Source organism: Bison bison, unplaced genomic scaffold, assembly GCF_000754665.1.
Source record: "Bison bison bison isolate TAMUID 2011002044 unplaced genomic scaffold, Bison_UMD1.0 scf7180017864116, whole genome shotgun sequence".
Classification (NCBI taxonomy): Eukaryota; Metazoa; Chordata; class Mammalia; order Artiodactyla; family Bovidae; genus Bison; species Bison bison.
In genome coordinates this window covers 988,444-1,007,829 of record NW_011494688.1, presented here as the reverse complement: position 1 = coordinate 1,007,829, position 19,386 = coordinate 988,444, and the positions used below count along the sequence as shown (strand labels likewise).

General features: G+C 38.8%; 1 protein-coding gene across 5 annotated transcripts in view; it reads left to right on the top strand.

Moving 5' to 3' along the window:
* Positions 1-19,386, top strand: part of ANK3 (ankyrin 3, node of Ranvier (ankyrin G)) — a 381,124-nt gene that overhangs the window by 278,066 nt on the left and 83,672 nt on the right. For all 5 annotated transcript variants that reach the window (XM_010839398.1, XM_010839394.1, XM_010839395.1 and 2 more), the window contains 3 exons: positions 10,010-10,116; positions 15,413-15,637; positions 18,374-18,528. In XM_010839398.1, coding sequence (XP_010837700.1) covers positions 10,010-10,116; positions 15,413-15,637; positions 18,374-18,528 — 487 coding nt within the window. The remainder of the gene's footprint in view (positions 1-10,009; positions 10,117-15,412; positions 15,638-18,373; positions 18,529-19,386) is intronic.

The following is a 19,386-nucleotide window of genomic DNA, read 5'->3' as shown; positions in this document are numbered from 1 at the left end:
GTCACTCTCCCAAATCTTCCCACCCTCTCCCTCTCCCACAGAGTCCATAAGACTGTTCTATACATCAGTGTCTCTTTTGCTGTCTCGTACACCAGGTTATTGTTACCATCTTTCTAAATTCCATATATATGCGTTAGTATACTGTATTGATGTTTTTCCTTCTGGCTTACTTCACTCTGTATAATAGGCTCCAGTTTCATCCACCTATTAGAACTGATTCAAATGTATTCTTTTTAATGGCTGAGTAATACTCCATTGTGTATATGTACCACAGCTTTCTTATCCATTCATCTGCTGATGGACATCTAGGTTGCTTCCATGTCCTGGCTATTATAAACAGTGCTGAGATGAACACTGGGGTACACGTGTCTCTTTCCCTTCTGGTTTCCTCAGTGTGTATGCCCAGCAGTTGGATTGCTGGATCATAAGGCAGTTCTATTTCCAGTTTTTTAAGGAATCTCCACACTGTTCTCCATAGTGGCTGTACTAGTTTGCATTCCCACCAACAGTGTAAGAGGGTTCCCTTTTCTCCACACCCTCTCCAGCATTTATTATTTGTAGACTTTTGGATATTTTTGAATGCTGAGTTTTAAGCCAGCTTTTTCACTCTCCTCTTTCACGTTCATCAAGAGGCTCTTTAGTTCCTCTTGGCTTTCTGCCAGTAGAGTGGGATGATCTGCATATCTGAGGTTGCAGATGTGCATCTACAAAAAGAGAAAAATGGGGCAGATGCAGGGCCCTGTCTGTCTCCAATTAGGTTGCTCTCATCTTTCAGACTTCCTTCTTCAGACCTGATTTGCCCACAATCTTTGTGTCTAAGGGGGCTCAATAGCAGGGCTTCCAAGGGTGACCAGTTTAGAAGGTGTAACTATACCAATATGCAAACAGTTACACTGGCTTTTGGGTCCCTGTGAACATCATTCTGGAGTCAGTGCTGGAGGCTTCCCAGTAGCCTCCCCGTACCTGGAGGCAGTTGTCACACTGTGGACACGCCCTAACTCTTCTCATTTATCTCCCCCACTAGGATTCCAGATCCTTTGAGCTGGACTTGGTCTTCTGTGAGGCTGAGGATGGTCTCATGTATCCTTCTCTATATACTGTGTTGTGTACAACTTGATATGTTAGCAAGGAATGTGTGAATTGGAGAGTTCTTTGGGAGAAATTCACATTTATTTATTTGTTTAAGACCTACACCCTTTCCATGATCTCAGTAATAGGGAGAAAAATGCCCAACCCAAAAGGCTGGTTTTGCTAATAATGTTTCCCACTGTCTTGCCAACCCCATTCTACCCCTGCCTGCCCACTCCCTCTTCCCTCGGCAGATTAACTTTCCTGTTTCTTGCCTTTAAGCTAATTTCTAAAGGGCTCTCACAAATGTACCTGGTGGCAGAAGGTCACCAGCCTGAGATTAAAAATTTGTTAGAGATAGTCCTTGAAAGATAAGCACTTTCAACTAGCAGCATTTAATGTGCTGCTTTTTCCTCTTCAAAGTGCTTTGCCAGCATTACTCAGGTGGTCCACTCAACACCTCTCACAGATTGGTCAGCAAGATTACAGATTTTTTTTTTTTAAGGCAGAGAGTTTGGTGTTGTAACTTAAGGTAGTACAGTTCATTTAGACGTCTTGAGCCGGATGTTGATGTATTAACATTCTCAGCTTCTATGCTGACCTTGACTTCACCTTCTCTTGTTCAAGTGGTTGCTAAATTTTCTTAAAATCAATCTGATTTGGAAATCCTTAGAATGCACCTTCATTTTGGTTTGTATTCTAGTCTCAAATAAGTCTTATGGGTAATAAGATTTCTAGAAAAGAAATACTTTAGAAAAGACCCGGTTTAGTAAGCTCTTAATTTTTATTTTTCTGCTTGAATCAGCTTTTCTTTTATGGAATCCATTTATAAGGTGTACATGATGTTTTGAAATATATCTGCATTGTGAAATGATGTCCATGGTCAAGCTAATTAACACATCCATCACCTGCCATAATTACCATTTTTTGCTGTGTGGTGAGAACACTGGAGATCTACTCTCTTAGCAAATTTCAAGTGTTTGATACATTTTTATTCATTGCAGTCATTGTGCTGTGCTTCAGGTTTCCAGAATTTATTCATCTTATAACTGAAAGTTTGTTCCCTTTGATCAATATCTCCTCTTTTCCTCAACCGGCCCCCACCCCAGCCTTTGGTAACCACCACTCTAGCCTCTGTTACTATGAATTAGACTTGTTTTAAGATGGAATCCATTTCTTTCTTTTTTAAAAAATACACATATCCCCTCTTTTGTGGATTTCCTTTCTCATTTAAGTCACCACGGAGCGTTAAGTAGAGTCCCCTGTGCTGTACACCAGGTTCTCAGTAGTTCCCCATTTTATGCACAGTAACGTGTATTTGTCAGTCCCCGTCTCCCGGTTCATCTCCTTTCCCCCTTGGTATCCATTCATTTGTTTTCTACACCTGTGTGTCTGTTTCTACTTTGCAAGTAAGATCATCTGCACCGTTTTTCTAGATTCCAAACATATGCATTACTATACAATATTTGTTTTCTCTTTCTAATGTACTTCAGTCCGTGTGACAGTCTCTAGGTCCATGCACATCTCTGTGAATGGCACAATTTCATTCCTTTGTATGGCTAAGCAATATCCCACTGTGCCACAATCTTCTCTATCCATTTCTTTAAAAGGTATTTCCAAGTAGTTGTGGTAGATGTCCAAACAGACCTACTGTGTACTTCAGTTTTCCATTTCACTCAGTATCTGCCGTAGGTCACAATTACAATAATCAGGGCAGCACCCACCATTCCTTTTATTAAATGCGTCTCCTAATTCCATGTATTCAGCCAACTCATGGACCAAGTATTCTCATTACCGCGTCACAGACAAAGAGCCCGGGGCTGAAAGGAGCGTTTTACGCGCCCATTGTCACATTAGGTGGTGGCTGGTGGTCCGACTGAGAGTAAAACAGATCTGATGACTGCCTGAGCCCCTCTGCTGCCGCCCCGAGGCCACAGTGCCACTGTCAGAATCGGAGTACGGCAGCCTGAGTGAAGCACAGTCCCCTGGAGGAGTCGATGTGTAGACCAGAATTTGTCGTGACCAAAATGCCACTTAATGTTTGTTAATCCAGCAGGCTACTCCCTATAGTCTAATAAAAACATACGCCAGCCTAAAAAGCTACACAAGGGGCTGCAATGCTATATAAATTTAAGAAATAGATTCAACTATAAAAGATCTGGGAGTATCAGGATGATTAATATCTGTGTTTTTGTTTACCTAGCAATTTAGAATTTTCACACCATTTTCACACTCCTTGGGTCATTGCATTCTCACAGTGAGCTGGGACAGTTAACATTATCCACCACTACTCTGATGCAGAAATGGAGGCTCAGTGAGGGTTTCTGACTTGCCATTCATGGGCTATGAAGTGAGGCAGCCCACCTGAAACCCAATCATCTATTCTCTGTCTAGGGAATCTGACACCCACGTGGATCCCCCTGCCCTGGCCCTGTTTGACGTGTGGCTGTAGGCTGAAGTTATCCTGGGGTAACTACTAAAGGCATTAAGTGCTGGGTAATGACTTTTGACAAGCTTGTGCTCTCCCGGGCGCCCAGGCTGCTTACATCATCCAGCGGTTTCTCAACTAGATCACGTTTACAGGTTTTCCGATTAGACGCACTGAGTTTTGCCTGTGACCTGTTGCTGTGAGCTTTACCTGGTGCCGTTCATGTTAGCAGTATCCAGACCACTAGTTCATCGACAGGATGACCTCCTGCCAGGGGCAGCCACGTCGACGGACCTTAACTGGTGTCATCTGACACTGAGGGTGACGGTCTGACTGCCTGCACCCTGGAGAATTAGCCGATATTGGAGTTAATTGGATTTCTCTTTCTTTTCCTTGCAAATACTTTCTTTTCTCCTGACTCTTTTCTTCCATGCCTGCACATTTATTTGCAGTCCTGGGCATTTGGGGGCATCCTCATTGGTGAGGCCACTGTGTACTTGCTCTCCTCTTTGCTCTGATAAATACGGCCGGTGAGAAACTATTTTGGGAAAATATGAAGCTCTTGGAGACAGTGATATCATCATTAGTCAGGCTTTAGACTCTATTGAATAATGTGCATTTTGGTTTTAATAGTATCCTTGACATCACTTCCAAGATGAAAAATGATGTGCTTAATCATAATCATTTTAGACTTGGGGAGTAAAAGGTCTTAAGTCAGTGTGAACTTTTCCTTAACATAGTGTTTTAGGTACTGTGTGTATACTTTGTATTATCAATTTCTTGAAATCCCTCTCTGAACTTCAGTTTCCTCATCTGTAAAATGGTGTGATATTACCTCCTGAGGCTACTCGGTCCTGAGGATTCAAACAACACATGACCATAAAGGCCTAGGACAGTCCTTAACATTGAGTTGGTAGGGTTGCTCTTAACATAGAAATTTAAATAAGACTAAGGCATTTAGATCGGAGAAGGCAATGGCACCCCACTCCAGTACTCTTGCCTGGAAAATCCCATGGATAGAGGAGCCTGGAAGGCTGCAGTCCATGGGGTCGCTGAGGGTTGGACACGACTGAGCGACTTCAGTTTCACTTTTCACTTTCATGCATTGGAGAAGGAAGTGGCCACCCACTCCAGTGTTTTTGCCTGGAGAATCCCAGGGACGGGGGAGCCTGGCGGGCTCCCATCTATGGGGTCCCACAGAGTCGGACACGACTGAAGTGACTTAGCAGAAGGCATTTAGAAAATACATTCTTCTAACTGAATGGGGTCTGTTGATTTAATATAGGCATCCTGTGTCTATAATTGTAAAGGGCCAGTCCTAGCTGGAAATTGTTTTTGCTGTGTTTTCTCCACACATTCTCAGATTTTAACAAATGGGCTCATATAAATAAAAGTCCTTTGAAAAGTAGAAGCGACTTTCAGAAAAGAAAGGAAAAATAGAAGCAACTACACATCCATACTTTGAAAGTCTTTGAAAAGTAGAAACGACTATACCGTGCCAACACTGGCCTTGGTGCCTGATCTCAGGTGTTCATTTTCATTTAATCTTCATATCAATCAGTCGTCAATTTGAAAATAAGGGAACTCAGACCGAGAAAAGTTAAACATTCTAAGGATCTTAAGGCCAGCAAGTAGTGTTGGGGCATCTCCAAGGGGGCTTTCAATAAGTAAAGAAAAAGAAAAGTCAAAGGCAAAGTATCTCCTTCATTCCTGGTGGAGGCCAGCTTGAGGGTTGTGTCTGACCCAAGTGGGCCTTGGTAACTGCACCCCTGGGCAGACCCCCTACCCAGTGGCCAGCATCAGTGACCCGGGACAGGTAGCCCCTCATGGAGTTCTGCGTAGGGGAACAAAGCAGGTGGCTCTCCTCTGTGACCAAGCTTGGGCCCGCAAGAGTGAAAACTGCATCTGAGCAGAGCCTTCCAGCTGCCTTTCCCAAATCATCCATGAAGATAAATAAACCACATTTCCAGGGCTACAGTGAATATAAAGGGACAGAGTGAGGCCTTCAGTGACACAACTGAGCAGCCTTTCCAAACTGGAAAGCTTACGAGTGGGAAAAGTGCTCTCTTCACAAATGGCAGAGATGATTTTCAAATCCAAGTCTGTGACTCAGCTCTAAAGCCCGGCTTTTCCATTAAGCCCTGGGAACACCCCTACTTGCTGTGCGAAGTTTGAGAGCCGTCTCTAGTTCATCTTTTTTTTTTTTTTTTAAATAAGCACGGTGTCTTTACTTTTTAATTTTTTGGCTATGCCTCATGGCATGTGGCATCTTAGTTCCCCCAACCAGAGATTGAATCTATGCGCCCTGCATTGGAAACGTGGAGAATTAACCATTGGACCACCAGGGAAGTCCCTCTAGCTCACCTTTTTCAACCATCGTTTATGTAGTATCTGATTTATTGTTTTAAATGTCTGCTGTAAGTAACCAGGTGCAAGAGTTTTTCCTGGTACTGTGGTACCATGCGCAGTGATGTGTCAGAACATTTTGAAATTCATATCATTGATTAAAATAAGTAAGCAGTTCAAGCGGCACATTTCCGTTTTAAGTGAACATAGCCATTCCCTTTTCCAGGAGATCTTCCTGACCCAGGGATCAAACCCAAGTCTCCTGCACTGCAGGCAGATTCTTTACTGTCTGAGCCACCAGAGAAGCCCAGTCTGTAGAAAGAAGTATTCAGAGACACGTAACTTGGAAATGAAGCTACCACCTCATATCTATAAAAACCCTAGGTTCAGATGGCATGCCTTGTTTTGTATTTCAGTGGATGCATTGTGAGAAGAGCCTTTTGTTTGTCTGTATTTCACTTATTATAATTGTTAGGCCTACCCATAAACCTCTGCAAAACTCTATGGAAAAAAAAAAACGGGAAATGTGAGGACATACAGCCAGTTGTTTTGAACACGTCTTTGTGTTTGTTCATTGTACACTGGTTCATTTGTGTTATGACAGAGTTCCTAGGAGTGGGGAGAGTGAGGGACCTAGGAGGGAGTCAGAGGGGTCCCCGTGTGCTGGCACACTCCTGCCTGCATAAATATTGCATCACGGCAGTGTTACCTTTTTGTGTGATGTAATTGATCGTTTCAATAATTAATGTCGCCAGTGCATGTGTCTAAGAGGACCAAGGGTAAATAATTTACTGTAATTACCAAAGAGGAGTGATATTATTTATTTATTAGAGCTTGAAAAAAATGGGTCCTTTGGAAAATAACCTTAAGGCCCCAAATGTAGTTTTAGTTTGCTAAAAAATTTAGTAAGCAACACCACTACTTCACATTAAACATTTTGCCCTGCTCTGGAGGTGAGTTGGGCTTCCCAGTTGGCAGTACTGGTAAAGAACCTGCCTGCCAATGCAGAAGACTTCAGGGACAGGGGTTCAATCCCTGGGTCAGGAAGCTCCCCTGGAAGAGGGCATGGCAACCCACTCTAGTATACTTGCCTGGAGAATCCCATGAACAGAGAAGTCTGGTGGGCTATAGTCCATAGGGTCGCAGAGAGTCAGGACACGATTGAAGCAACTAGGCACGGAGGGCAGTTCTTTGGGGTCTCTAAAAGTCAGTAAAATTGGTAAATGAGGCCAGACTAAAGCCAACATCTAATCTTTGGTTAAACCATAAAGAATGTGGGCACTTTCTGAAGTGATGTATTGCTCTTTGGGGATTAGGAACCTGGTTCTATAAGCTTTGATGAATATCACTGATCACACACCCACCCAGCAGATGTGTCCTCTCTCGCTCAATGCAGAGAAAGCTGCTCCTCATTCATTTCTGCATTCCCCTAAGATCTGGATAGGATAGTGACTGCACATAAGTGCTCTACAAATTATTGTTCAGTTTGATTTAAATTATTGTTCAGTTTGATTTCAGGGCTATTCTTTAATGTTTATAATTCACAGTAATTTAGAAAATTTGTTTTCTTATCAAATATACACACCAATCAAAAGTCATGTCCTGTTATCACATATACTCATCTGGATTAAAAGAAGAACCTCCATATACACCTTCAGCCTCTTCTCTCCAGAGACAGTGACTTGGGGTACCTTTTGATGACTGAGTATTAAGCTCACAGGGTACTCTGCATGGTAGAGGACTTGTCATCTGTGACTTCCACTAAAGAAATGAACCTGGAACATTTCACTGGAAAATTTCAGAGAAGCCTCCATTTTCAGCCTCCAGGCTCCATCCCTAACTGTCTATCTGGGAGACCAGTAAAGGTAGAAGTTTGGGTCTGAACATTTGGTATATAAACTTTCAATTAATCTCCATTTTCATTATGGAGAAATCTTCTCCATAATTTTCTTCCTCTGGTTGCTATACCTCTAACTTTCTGCCAAGGATGATGGAGGGAAGTTAGTTATTTGGCGACAGATAAATCAGTGAGGGGATTGTGAGGATCACATCACTTTTATAGAGACTTTCAACCAATCCTTGTTTTTCTGCTGATGTGTTCTCTTATGCTCTTTGTGTGCGTGTGTGTGTATGTGTGAGTTAACACTCAACTTCCGTTTTACTGGGGTTTCAATAGAAAGCAGATCTTTACCAGGATGAAAAATGAGATTGATATCGTTTGTGGTCTGTGAAATACTTTCATCAGATTTAGAACATTCTTAGCAATTCTGTCTTCAGACTTAGCCTCTACTTTGTTTTCCTCTTCTTCCAAGAGTCCAGTTACACATATGTTAAAACTTTTCACTGTGTTCTACATCTCATACCATTTTCTGTATTTTTCATTCTTTTAAACTATCTACCCTTGACATACACATACTACTACATTCAAAACAAATAACCAACAAGGGCCTACTTTTTATAGCACAGAGAACTCTGTTCAATATTCTATAATAATCTAAATGGGAAAAGAATCTGAAAAAGAATATGTATATATATAAAATTGAATTACTGAACTATACCCCTGAAACTAACACAGCATTGTAAATCAACGATAGTCCAATATAACATAAAATTTTTTAAATCTGCCCTTCATTTTGTATGTTTTTCCACTTACACTTCCAGTTTACTAACCTTGTTTTCTGTTGTGTCTACTCAAGAACTCACATTATACTGAGAACCAGACAAAGACCCATTTGATTCTTTCTTACACATATTCCAGTGCTCTGTTGAATTATCCAACTTTATTTTTCTCTATCTTTTCTATTTTCTTAAACATACTAATCATAGTTATTAGGATCACTGTAGTGAAAGTTCTTATAAGCTTCCTTCAAAATACAGGACGACCTTGGGATCTGTTTATAGTATCTGGGTATCTTTTTCTGTTTTTGTTCATGTGCTCTGGCCATCCTTGGCAGTTTTTCATTGCATGCTGGACATGATGTATTAAAAACAAGTTTGTAGACATGACACACCCAGTGATGATATATTCTTTCAAAGAAGAGTCACTATCTCTCTGCTATGCAAATAGAGGGGTGGTTGAGTCTTCTAATCCAATCAAGATTTTGCTGAAATGAGGCTGGTTTGAAGCCCTGATAAGCAATCTCTGAACTGTCTCTGGCCCTTCAGGGTCCTTATTTGAAATTCTGGTATGATCTTTGAGGCCCCTCCCTTTCTAAGTCTCAAACTCTGAATCTTTTTCTCATGAAACTGCCCAACAGCTCTACTGTGCCTTTCAGAAATTTTCAGGTCGGTTTTTCAGCTTCCTGTTCTGCACAGCCCCAGAATTTAGCAGATGTTCTGAACAGAAATCTGTAGCATGCTTGAGGCCACCCAGATCTCCACCAAAACTCTTTTGGTTTTTGTATTCCCCTGCAGGCAGCCCCTGTAGGCACAAAGCCCAGATTCCATCTGCACTGGTAATTGACAAATGCCCCCAAGTTAAAAATGGAAACAAAAAGTCAGCTTATCTTTTTGAAGGTCACCTCCTCTCCAAGTACAGGTCCTCCAGTTTTGCACCTCAGTTGTTCTCTGCTGCCTGCAGAGATAGATGATTTCCATGCTTACCTGGTGTGCAGCACTAGGCTGCTGTAGGCTTCTCTATCCCACTTGGAAATAGAAGTCATCAAGATTGACTTTTTTTTTTTTTTTTTTGAGATTCAGAAGAGAAATTTACAGTTGTAGGATTAACTTAAGAGATTTTTGAAGTACTTAAAATCGTGGTTAGAATGACTTCTGTGATCTTCCTTGTGCCATGCCAATTACTCAAGTGGTTTCTTAAAAGACTGAAATAATACAACATATCAATGAACTTTATTTTTTAATTTTTGAAACTGCAATGTAGACCTATAGAGGAATATACAGTCAGGCCCGTGGATGCAGAGGGCTGATGACACTGCTTATTTTATATAAGGGACTTGAGCATCCCCGGATTTTAGTATCCACAGGCACAGGTGGGTGAGGGGTGTCCTGGAACTGGTCACCTGAGGATAAAAGAGACGACTATAAGAAAATGCTTATTTTGAACATTGAACTATCTGGACTGATGGAGACATACAGGTATATTCTATAGGTGCAGAGAAACCACTGTCTTGGATGAGTTGCTGACATAATACATTGTTTATTTTTCAGCATCTAACATTCACAAGAGAATTTGACTCAGATTCTCTTAGACATTACAGCTGGGCTGCAGATACCTTGGACAATGTCAATCTTGTCTCAAGTCCTGTTCATTCCGGGTAAGTAACCAGAAACTCACTTCTCTTGTTACATTAACATTGCATTTATCATTTGCAGTTATAAATTCATATTGGCAAGTTTCACATGTATTAAATATTGATCTTCTAAAGGACTTCATTAATGAGTATACGTGGCATATATTTGTAAATCATTAGTAAATTCTTTTCTAGACAAGTCTGCATATCTGTTTTTATTGACAAAAGCACAGTGTTAGAAAGGAAATTAACAAAGCGCTGGTGCATAAAAACTGCCTGGCTATTCTGGCCCTACTTTTAGGCCCTTAATTTTGCATTTCAATAAAAAAATTTTAGTATAGTCATTTCTTTTCATTTTACTTTATTCAAATGTTTTTTCTGAGTATATTATTTTTCTGAAATATAATTATAATGAAGTTGTATTAAAGTTTTTTAAATCAATGAATTTTTAAAAGAAAAGAAACAGTAAATGTACCAGTGTGTGTACACCAGAAGAGCTATTGTAAAAACCACATTGAAGAGGCTCCTCTTTGCTGCCCTGTTAGTCAGCAGGCAGCTAAGAGGTGACCTGTTTCAACTGCTAAATTGATAATTGCTGTATTTTTAGATATTGGGTTCTTTGCCTAATAGGTAATTAAAACTTGGGATAATCGATATGTATACAAATGGGAATGAAATAATTTGAAAATTTCAAAGTATTTTCACCTCTGAAATTGATGTTTAGGCCATAAATTAATTGTAATTCAGGACAAGTACAGACTCATTTTGAATTAAATAAATTAACTATGATTAACATATGTGAAATGCCTTTATATATCTTATGAAGTATTTTTTGCTGCTTTGAATTACAATAAAGTGTGATGGCTAACATAGCTAGTGCTTGTCATATCTGGCATCATGCTAAATCTTTTCACATGTATTATTTAATATTTATTTGAACCTTAAAATGACACCGAGATAAGTTTTATCATTATTCCCATTTTACAGAGGAAAAGTCCTAAGCTCAGAGTAATGCTACAAATTATTTAAAGAATTCTTACACAATTACAGCTTGTAACATCACAGCTGTAAAACACAAGTCACCACAATGTCATTTAAACAGAAATAATTTACATGCAAGTGCTTTATAAACTACATGGTGGTCTTTGAGTCATCAATATTGCATTTCTTTAATTAGAAAAATTCTTAATTATAGTAATATTAATTTTTAAACTGCTTAAATATTTACATGATTTATAGTAGATGTATATGAGTCTAAAATTGCAAAAGCAAAAAAAAAAAAAAAAGTCAGAGTTGAGAAGGAAAATATAAAACACCCAGAATACATTCATTCAGTGGGCAAACATATTGAGTTTTTTGAACCAAGTTTAGTGAATTGCCACCATGTTACCAGAATCTAGAACCAGCACTTTGTACTCTACATAGGAAAGAAAAGTCCAAGGGTTTTATTTAGTAAATTGAGAAGCTGAGGCATCATGGGATAATAAAATCAGAAATGAGCGTTCCTCTGCATTGGACACAGTATAGTATTTGAATATGCAACTTATCTCTCCTTCCCCTTGAATTCATTGAAGACAACAGACTTCTTCAGGGAAGGAAAGTAATAGCAGCTAGTTGGGCTTATTTGAAAAGGAGAATATACACTGGTATACACTTGGAACTAGTTCACTAATGCTAGGTCTATGGAGTAGCTTATACATAGCCATTTGAGGCAAATCTTTTTCCAAATTGTCCCACAAATGCCAAATGCCTTGGTTTTGTTTTCTGATGGTTTTTATTTTTCCTTTGCTTATCATTGACATTTTCTGTTGCTTGCTTCTAATTATCTTACATTAATTTTCCCATTTGCTTTCTAAATTATTTTGCAGCTATTCTTCTCCACTTCCTCAGTATGATTCAAGGTGATAACTGTGTCTTTTATGTGAATCATCCCTTTTTGTATTTTTAATTTATGTGAATTTTCCCCACAGATTGTGTCAATGTCTGTAAGTGTATCAGCATTTGTCATCCTGCTGTTCCTAAAACTAGAAACATTCATGTGTTAGTTTTAAAATCATTTGTAGAATTCCTGCTTTAGTTTACATATTAATAAGATACAATGAATATGATTCAGTATTACCTTTTCATTTGTTTTTGTAAGTTATAGTGCATGAAATTTTATTTTGTATCCAACATGTAAGAAGTGAAGTTGCTCAGTCCTGTGAGACTGTTTGCGATCCCATGGACTGTGTAACCTAGCAGGGTCCTCCGTCTATGGAATTTTCCAGGCAAGAGGACTGGAGAGGGTTGCCATTTCCTTCTCCAGGGCATCTTCCCAACCAGGGATGGAACCCAGATCTCCTGCATTGCAGGCAGATGACTTACCCACTGTGCCACCAGGGAGTTTAAAAAACAAATTTCTGTATTTCATGATGTTATTGAACAATAGGACTCAATATTCTGCTTAACATTTACCCCATATTTCCTCAGTCTTTTGGCTGTATAAAGCTGAAAACCTTAGAACAATAAATAATCAGTAATGAGCCCTAGCTATGTGCTGGGTGCCATGCAGAATATAGAGAAAGAGATTCTTCCAATTTGTCATTAAAATCTTCTAAGCCATGGTTTTTCCATTTGGTTCTGATATTCTCTGTAGCTGGGGTATTTTTATATTGACACTGGTAACCTTCTTACACTACCTTCAGTGTATATATGTATATATATTATATACCTATAATATATATTTCATTTATTTATATATGTATAAATAAATGAAATTTATCACTCAGTTGTGTCTGACTCTTTGAGACCCCATAGACTGTAGCCCGCCAGTCTCCTCTGCCACAGGAATTCTCCAGACAAAAATACTGGTGTGGGTTGCCATGCCTTCCTCCATGGGATCTTCCCAACCCAGGGATCAAACTTAGGTCTCCTGCATTGCAGGTGGATTCTTTACCGTCTGAACTACGAAGGAAGCCCATAATATATATTTCATGTATTTATATATGTATATATTTTTCCGTATTTTTTTTCAATGTTAGTAACCAAATCTGACCTAGGCAATTTCTAAGCACACTTAACAAAATAGTTTTGTTTATTGGTTTATTCAATAAACATTTACTGTGTGCTTATTATGTGTGAGAATCATGCTCAGCTCTACAGGTAGAGCAGTGAACAAGACCAACCTGATCGGAATATTATGTGTGTGAGTGAGAACCAGCTGTTTGTTGCCAGAGTGAGCAAGGTCCTCTCAGTGTAAATACTCCAGTGTTTATTTGTACCAATACAACTGCATTTTCAAACCCAGAGTTTATCTTGAGTCATTTCTCATTCATTCTGTTACTGTTAATCCCAACCACAAGTTCCTTTTTAACTACTAAAAGCTGGGAAAGATCAGATTTTTGTCTTGGACTTCCTTATAATATTGCCACATTGTCTTCAGTACCAGGTAAAAGTGGCTGTTAAGCTTGTACATGTCTAAGGAAATGAAGGCTCCCAGAGTAGCTGCAAGGGAGCCCTGGAACATTCAGCACTGGAGACAGTTCATCTGGACACTTGTACAAGTGAACAAGGATCTTTGTTTTTTAATAGGAGGGAGTTTTGTTTTTTGTTTTGTTCTGTTTTTGAAGGGGTCTGTCTCTTGCCCTCATACTTTGAATATCCCTGTGATTCTAGTCTCTCAAAGTAGATACAATAATATCAAAACATAAAAACCATTCATTAATCCAGAGGAAAATGGCTAAATCCAAAAAGAGCAAAAAGGTATGAAGTTGATGACTTCACTGATGACCACAGTTGGTTCTGAAAATCTGCTGGGCTAAAAGGTGATCCCCATGTACCTGCCTCTCTCCATGGGGATGGTGGGCTGATTTACTCTTTCAAGGTCAAGAAGCATCACTCTTTTGGAAGGAGTCTCCAGCTAAGACCTCCAGGCAGGGTCTGAAATCTATTTGCGGGGATGTTAGAACTGTTTTACAGAAGAGTATACAGTAGCAGATTTTGATGGATGGGATTGTCCACCCCCACACCCACATACACACACCAGATACTGTAGATATTCAGACAGTTTTCTAAATATCAACATTTGGTGCTCTTCCATGAATAAGCATATTTTCATATGTGAGAACCAAAATGTAAAAATATGTGTTTCTGTTCGCCTGTCTGACTTGCACTCTTCATATGTTGGGCTCACTGGTTTATGTTTACTAGAGCGCTTTACAACCCGGTGACAAAGGTGGGAGGAGTCACAGAGGTCTTTTTTTCATGAACATATGATAGGAATCAAGATATTACCCAAATAAGTTTGAGATTAGCAGATACAAACTATTATGCATTGGGTGGATAAACAACAAGTTGCTACTGTCTAACACAGGGGACTATATTCAGTAACCTGTGATGAATCATAATGGAAAAGAATATGAAAAATAATATATATATGCGTAACTGAATCACTTTGCTGTACAGCAGACATTAACACATTATAATTCAACTATATGCCATAAAAAGTTTTAAAAGATACTACCCAAATGTGACAGTTTACATCTTTACATCTTCATAGCTACAAGCACAAGCAGATAAATAGTTTTTCTTCCCTAGCTTTAATGTAGCAGCCAATGACAGAATTATATAGAGATGTTTTCTAAAAAGTCAGTTCGTCAATTTTTGCATTTCTGTACAGATACTCAAATGTAGGTTATTTTAAACAGTTTTTAAAGCCAAATTGATACTGAAAAGATTAAATCCCTTTCCATCAAAATTGCCCTAGTAAAACTTAGTCACTTTCTGCTTTTATTCGTTTCTGCTTTGTGGAAATAGTAAAAATTAGAGTGTCGGTATGATTAAATATACATTTATTTTCTGAGTTGTTCACGTTTAAGATGTACTGTGGAGTTTCATCTTAACTGCTGGGGGAAGAGATTCCATAGTCAGCAAATGGCTAAAACCATGTATAGTTACAATGACCCTTAAATATAATTTAAACCACCCACAGCAACCACATACAGTGGTTTTGTTTAGGGGACTTTGTTTTTAAATGCAAGACAGTCCTTTAATAGCCAGCTTTTATTCCAGCTTTGAAACATTCACTATTCCTTTAGTTTGAGCATCGACAGAGTGATTGACTTCTGTTCAGAGGCCATTTGCCACCAACAATAAATTGTCGTGTTTTACACTTTTGCTCAGTTCACAAGTCAAATGCATGTTTGAGGTATTTACTTCCAGTGTATTCTTAAAGAGAGGGAATGCTAGCTACCTTGTCTGTCACTTTAACATTTAACTTCAGAACTGACTGTGGAGATGGTTTGCATCTCTCCCTGACTCGGCCTCTGATCTTCCTCTGCAGGTTTCTGGTTAGCTTTATGGTGGATGCTCGAGGGGGCTCCATGAGGGGAAGCCGTCACCACGGGATGAGGATTATCATTCCTCCACGCAAGTGTACGGCCCCCACCCGCATCACCTGCCGTTTGGTAAAGAGACATAAACTGGCCAACCCACCCCCCATGGTGGAAGGAGAGGGATTAGCCAGTAGACTGGTAGAAATGGGTCCTGCAGGGGCACAATTTTTAGGGTAAGTCATTTTGTCAATTTTCATCTTGGCCCTTATACTGCATCTTTGATTTTCTTTACCCTTGTCAATTAAATTAAATCTATTGAGTTAACTACTAAATCTATTGAGTTGGACCATTTTGATCGATTATAGCATTGGTGTAGAATCAAAGGTCACAAAGCTATGTAATTCTGTGAAAAGCTGGAAGGCTGGCACTCCCTTAACTCAGTTTGCTGGTCAAAGCTTTTACTAACTGAGAAGCATGTTCTCTGCTCAGTGAGTGCACGGAACCCCAGCAGCCCCCGTGGAAGTCAAGGCACCACTCTGACACGTGACATATTGAATAAATGGCTATTTTGGGTACATGTCTGCTTAATGATAATTTTTGGGGGAAACAATCCATTGTGATCTGGTCCTTTAAGAGAAAAAAATGAATTTATTTTCTGAGGTGGCACTTGGGTGCGAACCAGGCAGGCTCTGTCATGACTGACAGTTTGTTCACAGTTTCCCCTTCTTGTTTCTCTTCCTGCTGCATGGATGTTATTCAGTAAACTGCATCTTCCCACCAATCCTCCCCCTGTAAATGAGGGTGAGAGCTTGGTTAGCCGAATCCTGCAGCTTGGGCCTCAAGGAACAAAATTTATTGGGTAGGATCTTTATAGACAAGATACAGAATGTCTACAATTCTTTTCCATTTTCAATTTTTTTCTATCACACCCATGGTCTTATTCTTGTCTTAATTTTATTTTCAGTTTTTAATGCTTTCAGTTGATGTGTGTCACTGAAAGAAAAAAAAAATTCATAGTGGCTTGACTTAATGTAGCACCCCCCGCGACCTCTCTTGTGCTTTTCAAGCATGTGGAATTCACTGCAAGCATTCTGCTTTCATAACTTTGTGCTTTTGTAAAATTTACTTTCATTTGAAATATTTCAACTGATTATGGTCGTTTTTAAGATAGACTGAAGATCTAATTTTAACCCAGTGTAAGAGAAGGTATTTGCAGACTCTGAATCAACATTTGCTATAAATGATATATATATGTGTGTATATATATATATGTGTGTATATATATATATATGTATGTGTGTGGAGTTACAGTTTTTTAAAGTACTTATGCATACTAAGTAAACTTTATGGACTTTGAGAAGGAAAATCATCAATAAGTAAACTGATTTTGAAAAAAATGTTGGGAATAGAAGATATTTAAAGAAAGCCAAATAGGCAGCAGGTAGAATATTTACTAAAGTTATTAAATTGTTTTGTTTTCTTCTGTTTAAGCTGAATTGTGTTGGTATTCGTCTGTCTGCTTGTCTGTCTGACTGGTGTGTTGGCCTTGGCAGTCTGCATGAAGAAACCTGTTATGAAAACTTATGCTTGGCTTTCACCTTGGTCCCAGACCCTCGTTCATTTCTTCTCTCCAGTATTGTTGAATGTCATACACAAAGCCACATCCCTTAAATATTTACAGGGACAGTATCTGATACATCAACCTGCAAAGATTGTATCTAGTTCTCAAAAAAAAAAAAGAAAAAAGTAATGTCTGATCCAGGTGTGGTTAAAAATATGGTAAACATCTTAATAACTCTTGAAATTACTAACACTGTTAGGAATAGCTGATTCTGCTTTTACCCATCAAAAAATAAATGCATTATAAAAAATCTTTCAAACCCTTAATTTTAGTTAATGATAAGTATTTTGCCAAAAGTAAAAATTTCATACCTATCATCCTATTTTAAGTGAATGCTTTTGTAATAACTCAAATATTAATACATTTTATGTCATTTGGTCATTACAACTACTATCACTTTTTATGCTGTTACCTAGTTAAGCCTGTACCTTCTTTTCCCACTTGTACATAATCACATAGGCTAAGAGGCGAGGTTACATACAACCTCTGTAGGAGAATAATGATACTGTCTACTTAAATGTCATAAAATAAAGCTGCACAATCCGAGTACATAAACTGTGTGTGATTGTGGTCTGCTTACTTCCATTCATCTTTTTTAGCATTTATCCTACTTTCAAATTTAACAGAACTATTCCTGTGCTTGATTGGCTAGCTTCAATTTGCAGCCATTTTTTTACATTCTTTTGCAAAAGGACACTGTCAAAGATTAACAGATTGTTATATGACAATTTCAAACCAATAGTGCTTTTTCAGAAAGTTTAATTCCTATGCAGTCCTACAAGAGTGAGGAAATTAAGCTGCCCATTGCGTAACTTAAAAACTAAAGAAACTCTCTTGACTATACAGGCCATAAACGTTATGAAAACTGACCGTTGGAGGGAGTGGATTGTTACATTGATTGTATTCTTACTAAGGGGAAAAAAATCAGCAATCTTTCAAATTTGCAAATTTTCTTTAAAGAAATGACTGTGTCCTTTTAAATCATGAGTGTTTTGTATAATATACCTATTGTGTTCTTAAAAACGGACCAACTTTTTTTCTTATGGTCTATTTTAATAACTTTCAATTCCTCGATTTCTAATGTGTGCCGAATATTTTCCCTCTTTTAAATCAAATGCCTAACATATGATAGGCCCCCAAGAATTGTTTGTGAATGAATGAATGATGGCATGTTTTCAGGCTTCTAATATATTATTTAATTAGCAAATGATTCTGCAGCTTTGAAATCATTCCCAACCTTAGTGGCACCTCTGACTTTCAAATGAATATTGTCAGTGAAACAGTTTAAAAAGTATGAAACCATAAACACATTTCCTTTGATACCAAAATAATGTGGCTTTTTTTCCAGCCCTGTCATAGTGGAAATCCCTCACTTTGGGTCTATGAGAGGCAAGGAGAGAGAGCTCATTGTTCTTCGCAGTGAAAATGGTGAAACGTGGAAGGAGCATCAGTTTGACAGTAAAAATGAAGATTTAACTGAATTACTTAATGGCATGGATGAAGGTAATTACAGTGACTACATGTTTCTATAAATGTCTGTAGGCAGGAATCAAATGAATGACTAGCACTAAAGGAAACAGTGCTCAAATTTCATACATTTGTATTTTAAAGTGGGAATCGGGTTCCTCAGCATTTGTTGTTTTCTACGTATAAGGCATGAAGTTCAATTTCATCTAAAAAACTAACCCTATCCCAATACTAATGTACACATTTCTGATAATTCTCTCAGTCTTAAATCAACTATATCAATCTTTCCAAAGCTTAAGAAAGTTTTCTAAGTCAAAAATGTGTAAGGAGGGGGTAAAATAATAATGGAAGGTATGCAAAACATGTAGAGCATTTTTAAGAAAATACATTCACTTTTTAAAAACCTGTTATTGGAGTATATTTGATTTACAATGTTGTGTTAGTTTCAGGTGTACAGCAAAGCGAATCAGTTACACATACACATGTGCTGACTCTTTACAATTCTTTCCCCGTATAGGTTATTACAGAGTATCGAGTAGAGTTCCCTGTGCTATACAGTAGGTTCTTAATAGTTATCTATTTTATATATCAGATCAGATCAGATCAGTCCCTCAGTCGTGTCCGACTCTTTGCGACCCCATGAATCGCAGCACGCCAGGCCTCCCTGTCCATCACCAACTCCCGGAGTTCACTCAGACTCATGTCCATTGAGTCGGTGATGCCATCCCGCCATCTCATCCTCTGTCGTCCCCTTCTCCTCCTGCCCCCAATCCCTCCCAGCATCAGAGTCTTTTCCAATGAGTCAGCTCTTCACATGAGGTGGCCAAAGTACTGGACTTTCAGCTTCAGCATCATTCCTTCCAAAGAAATCCCAGAGCTGATCTCCTTCAGAAT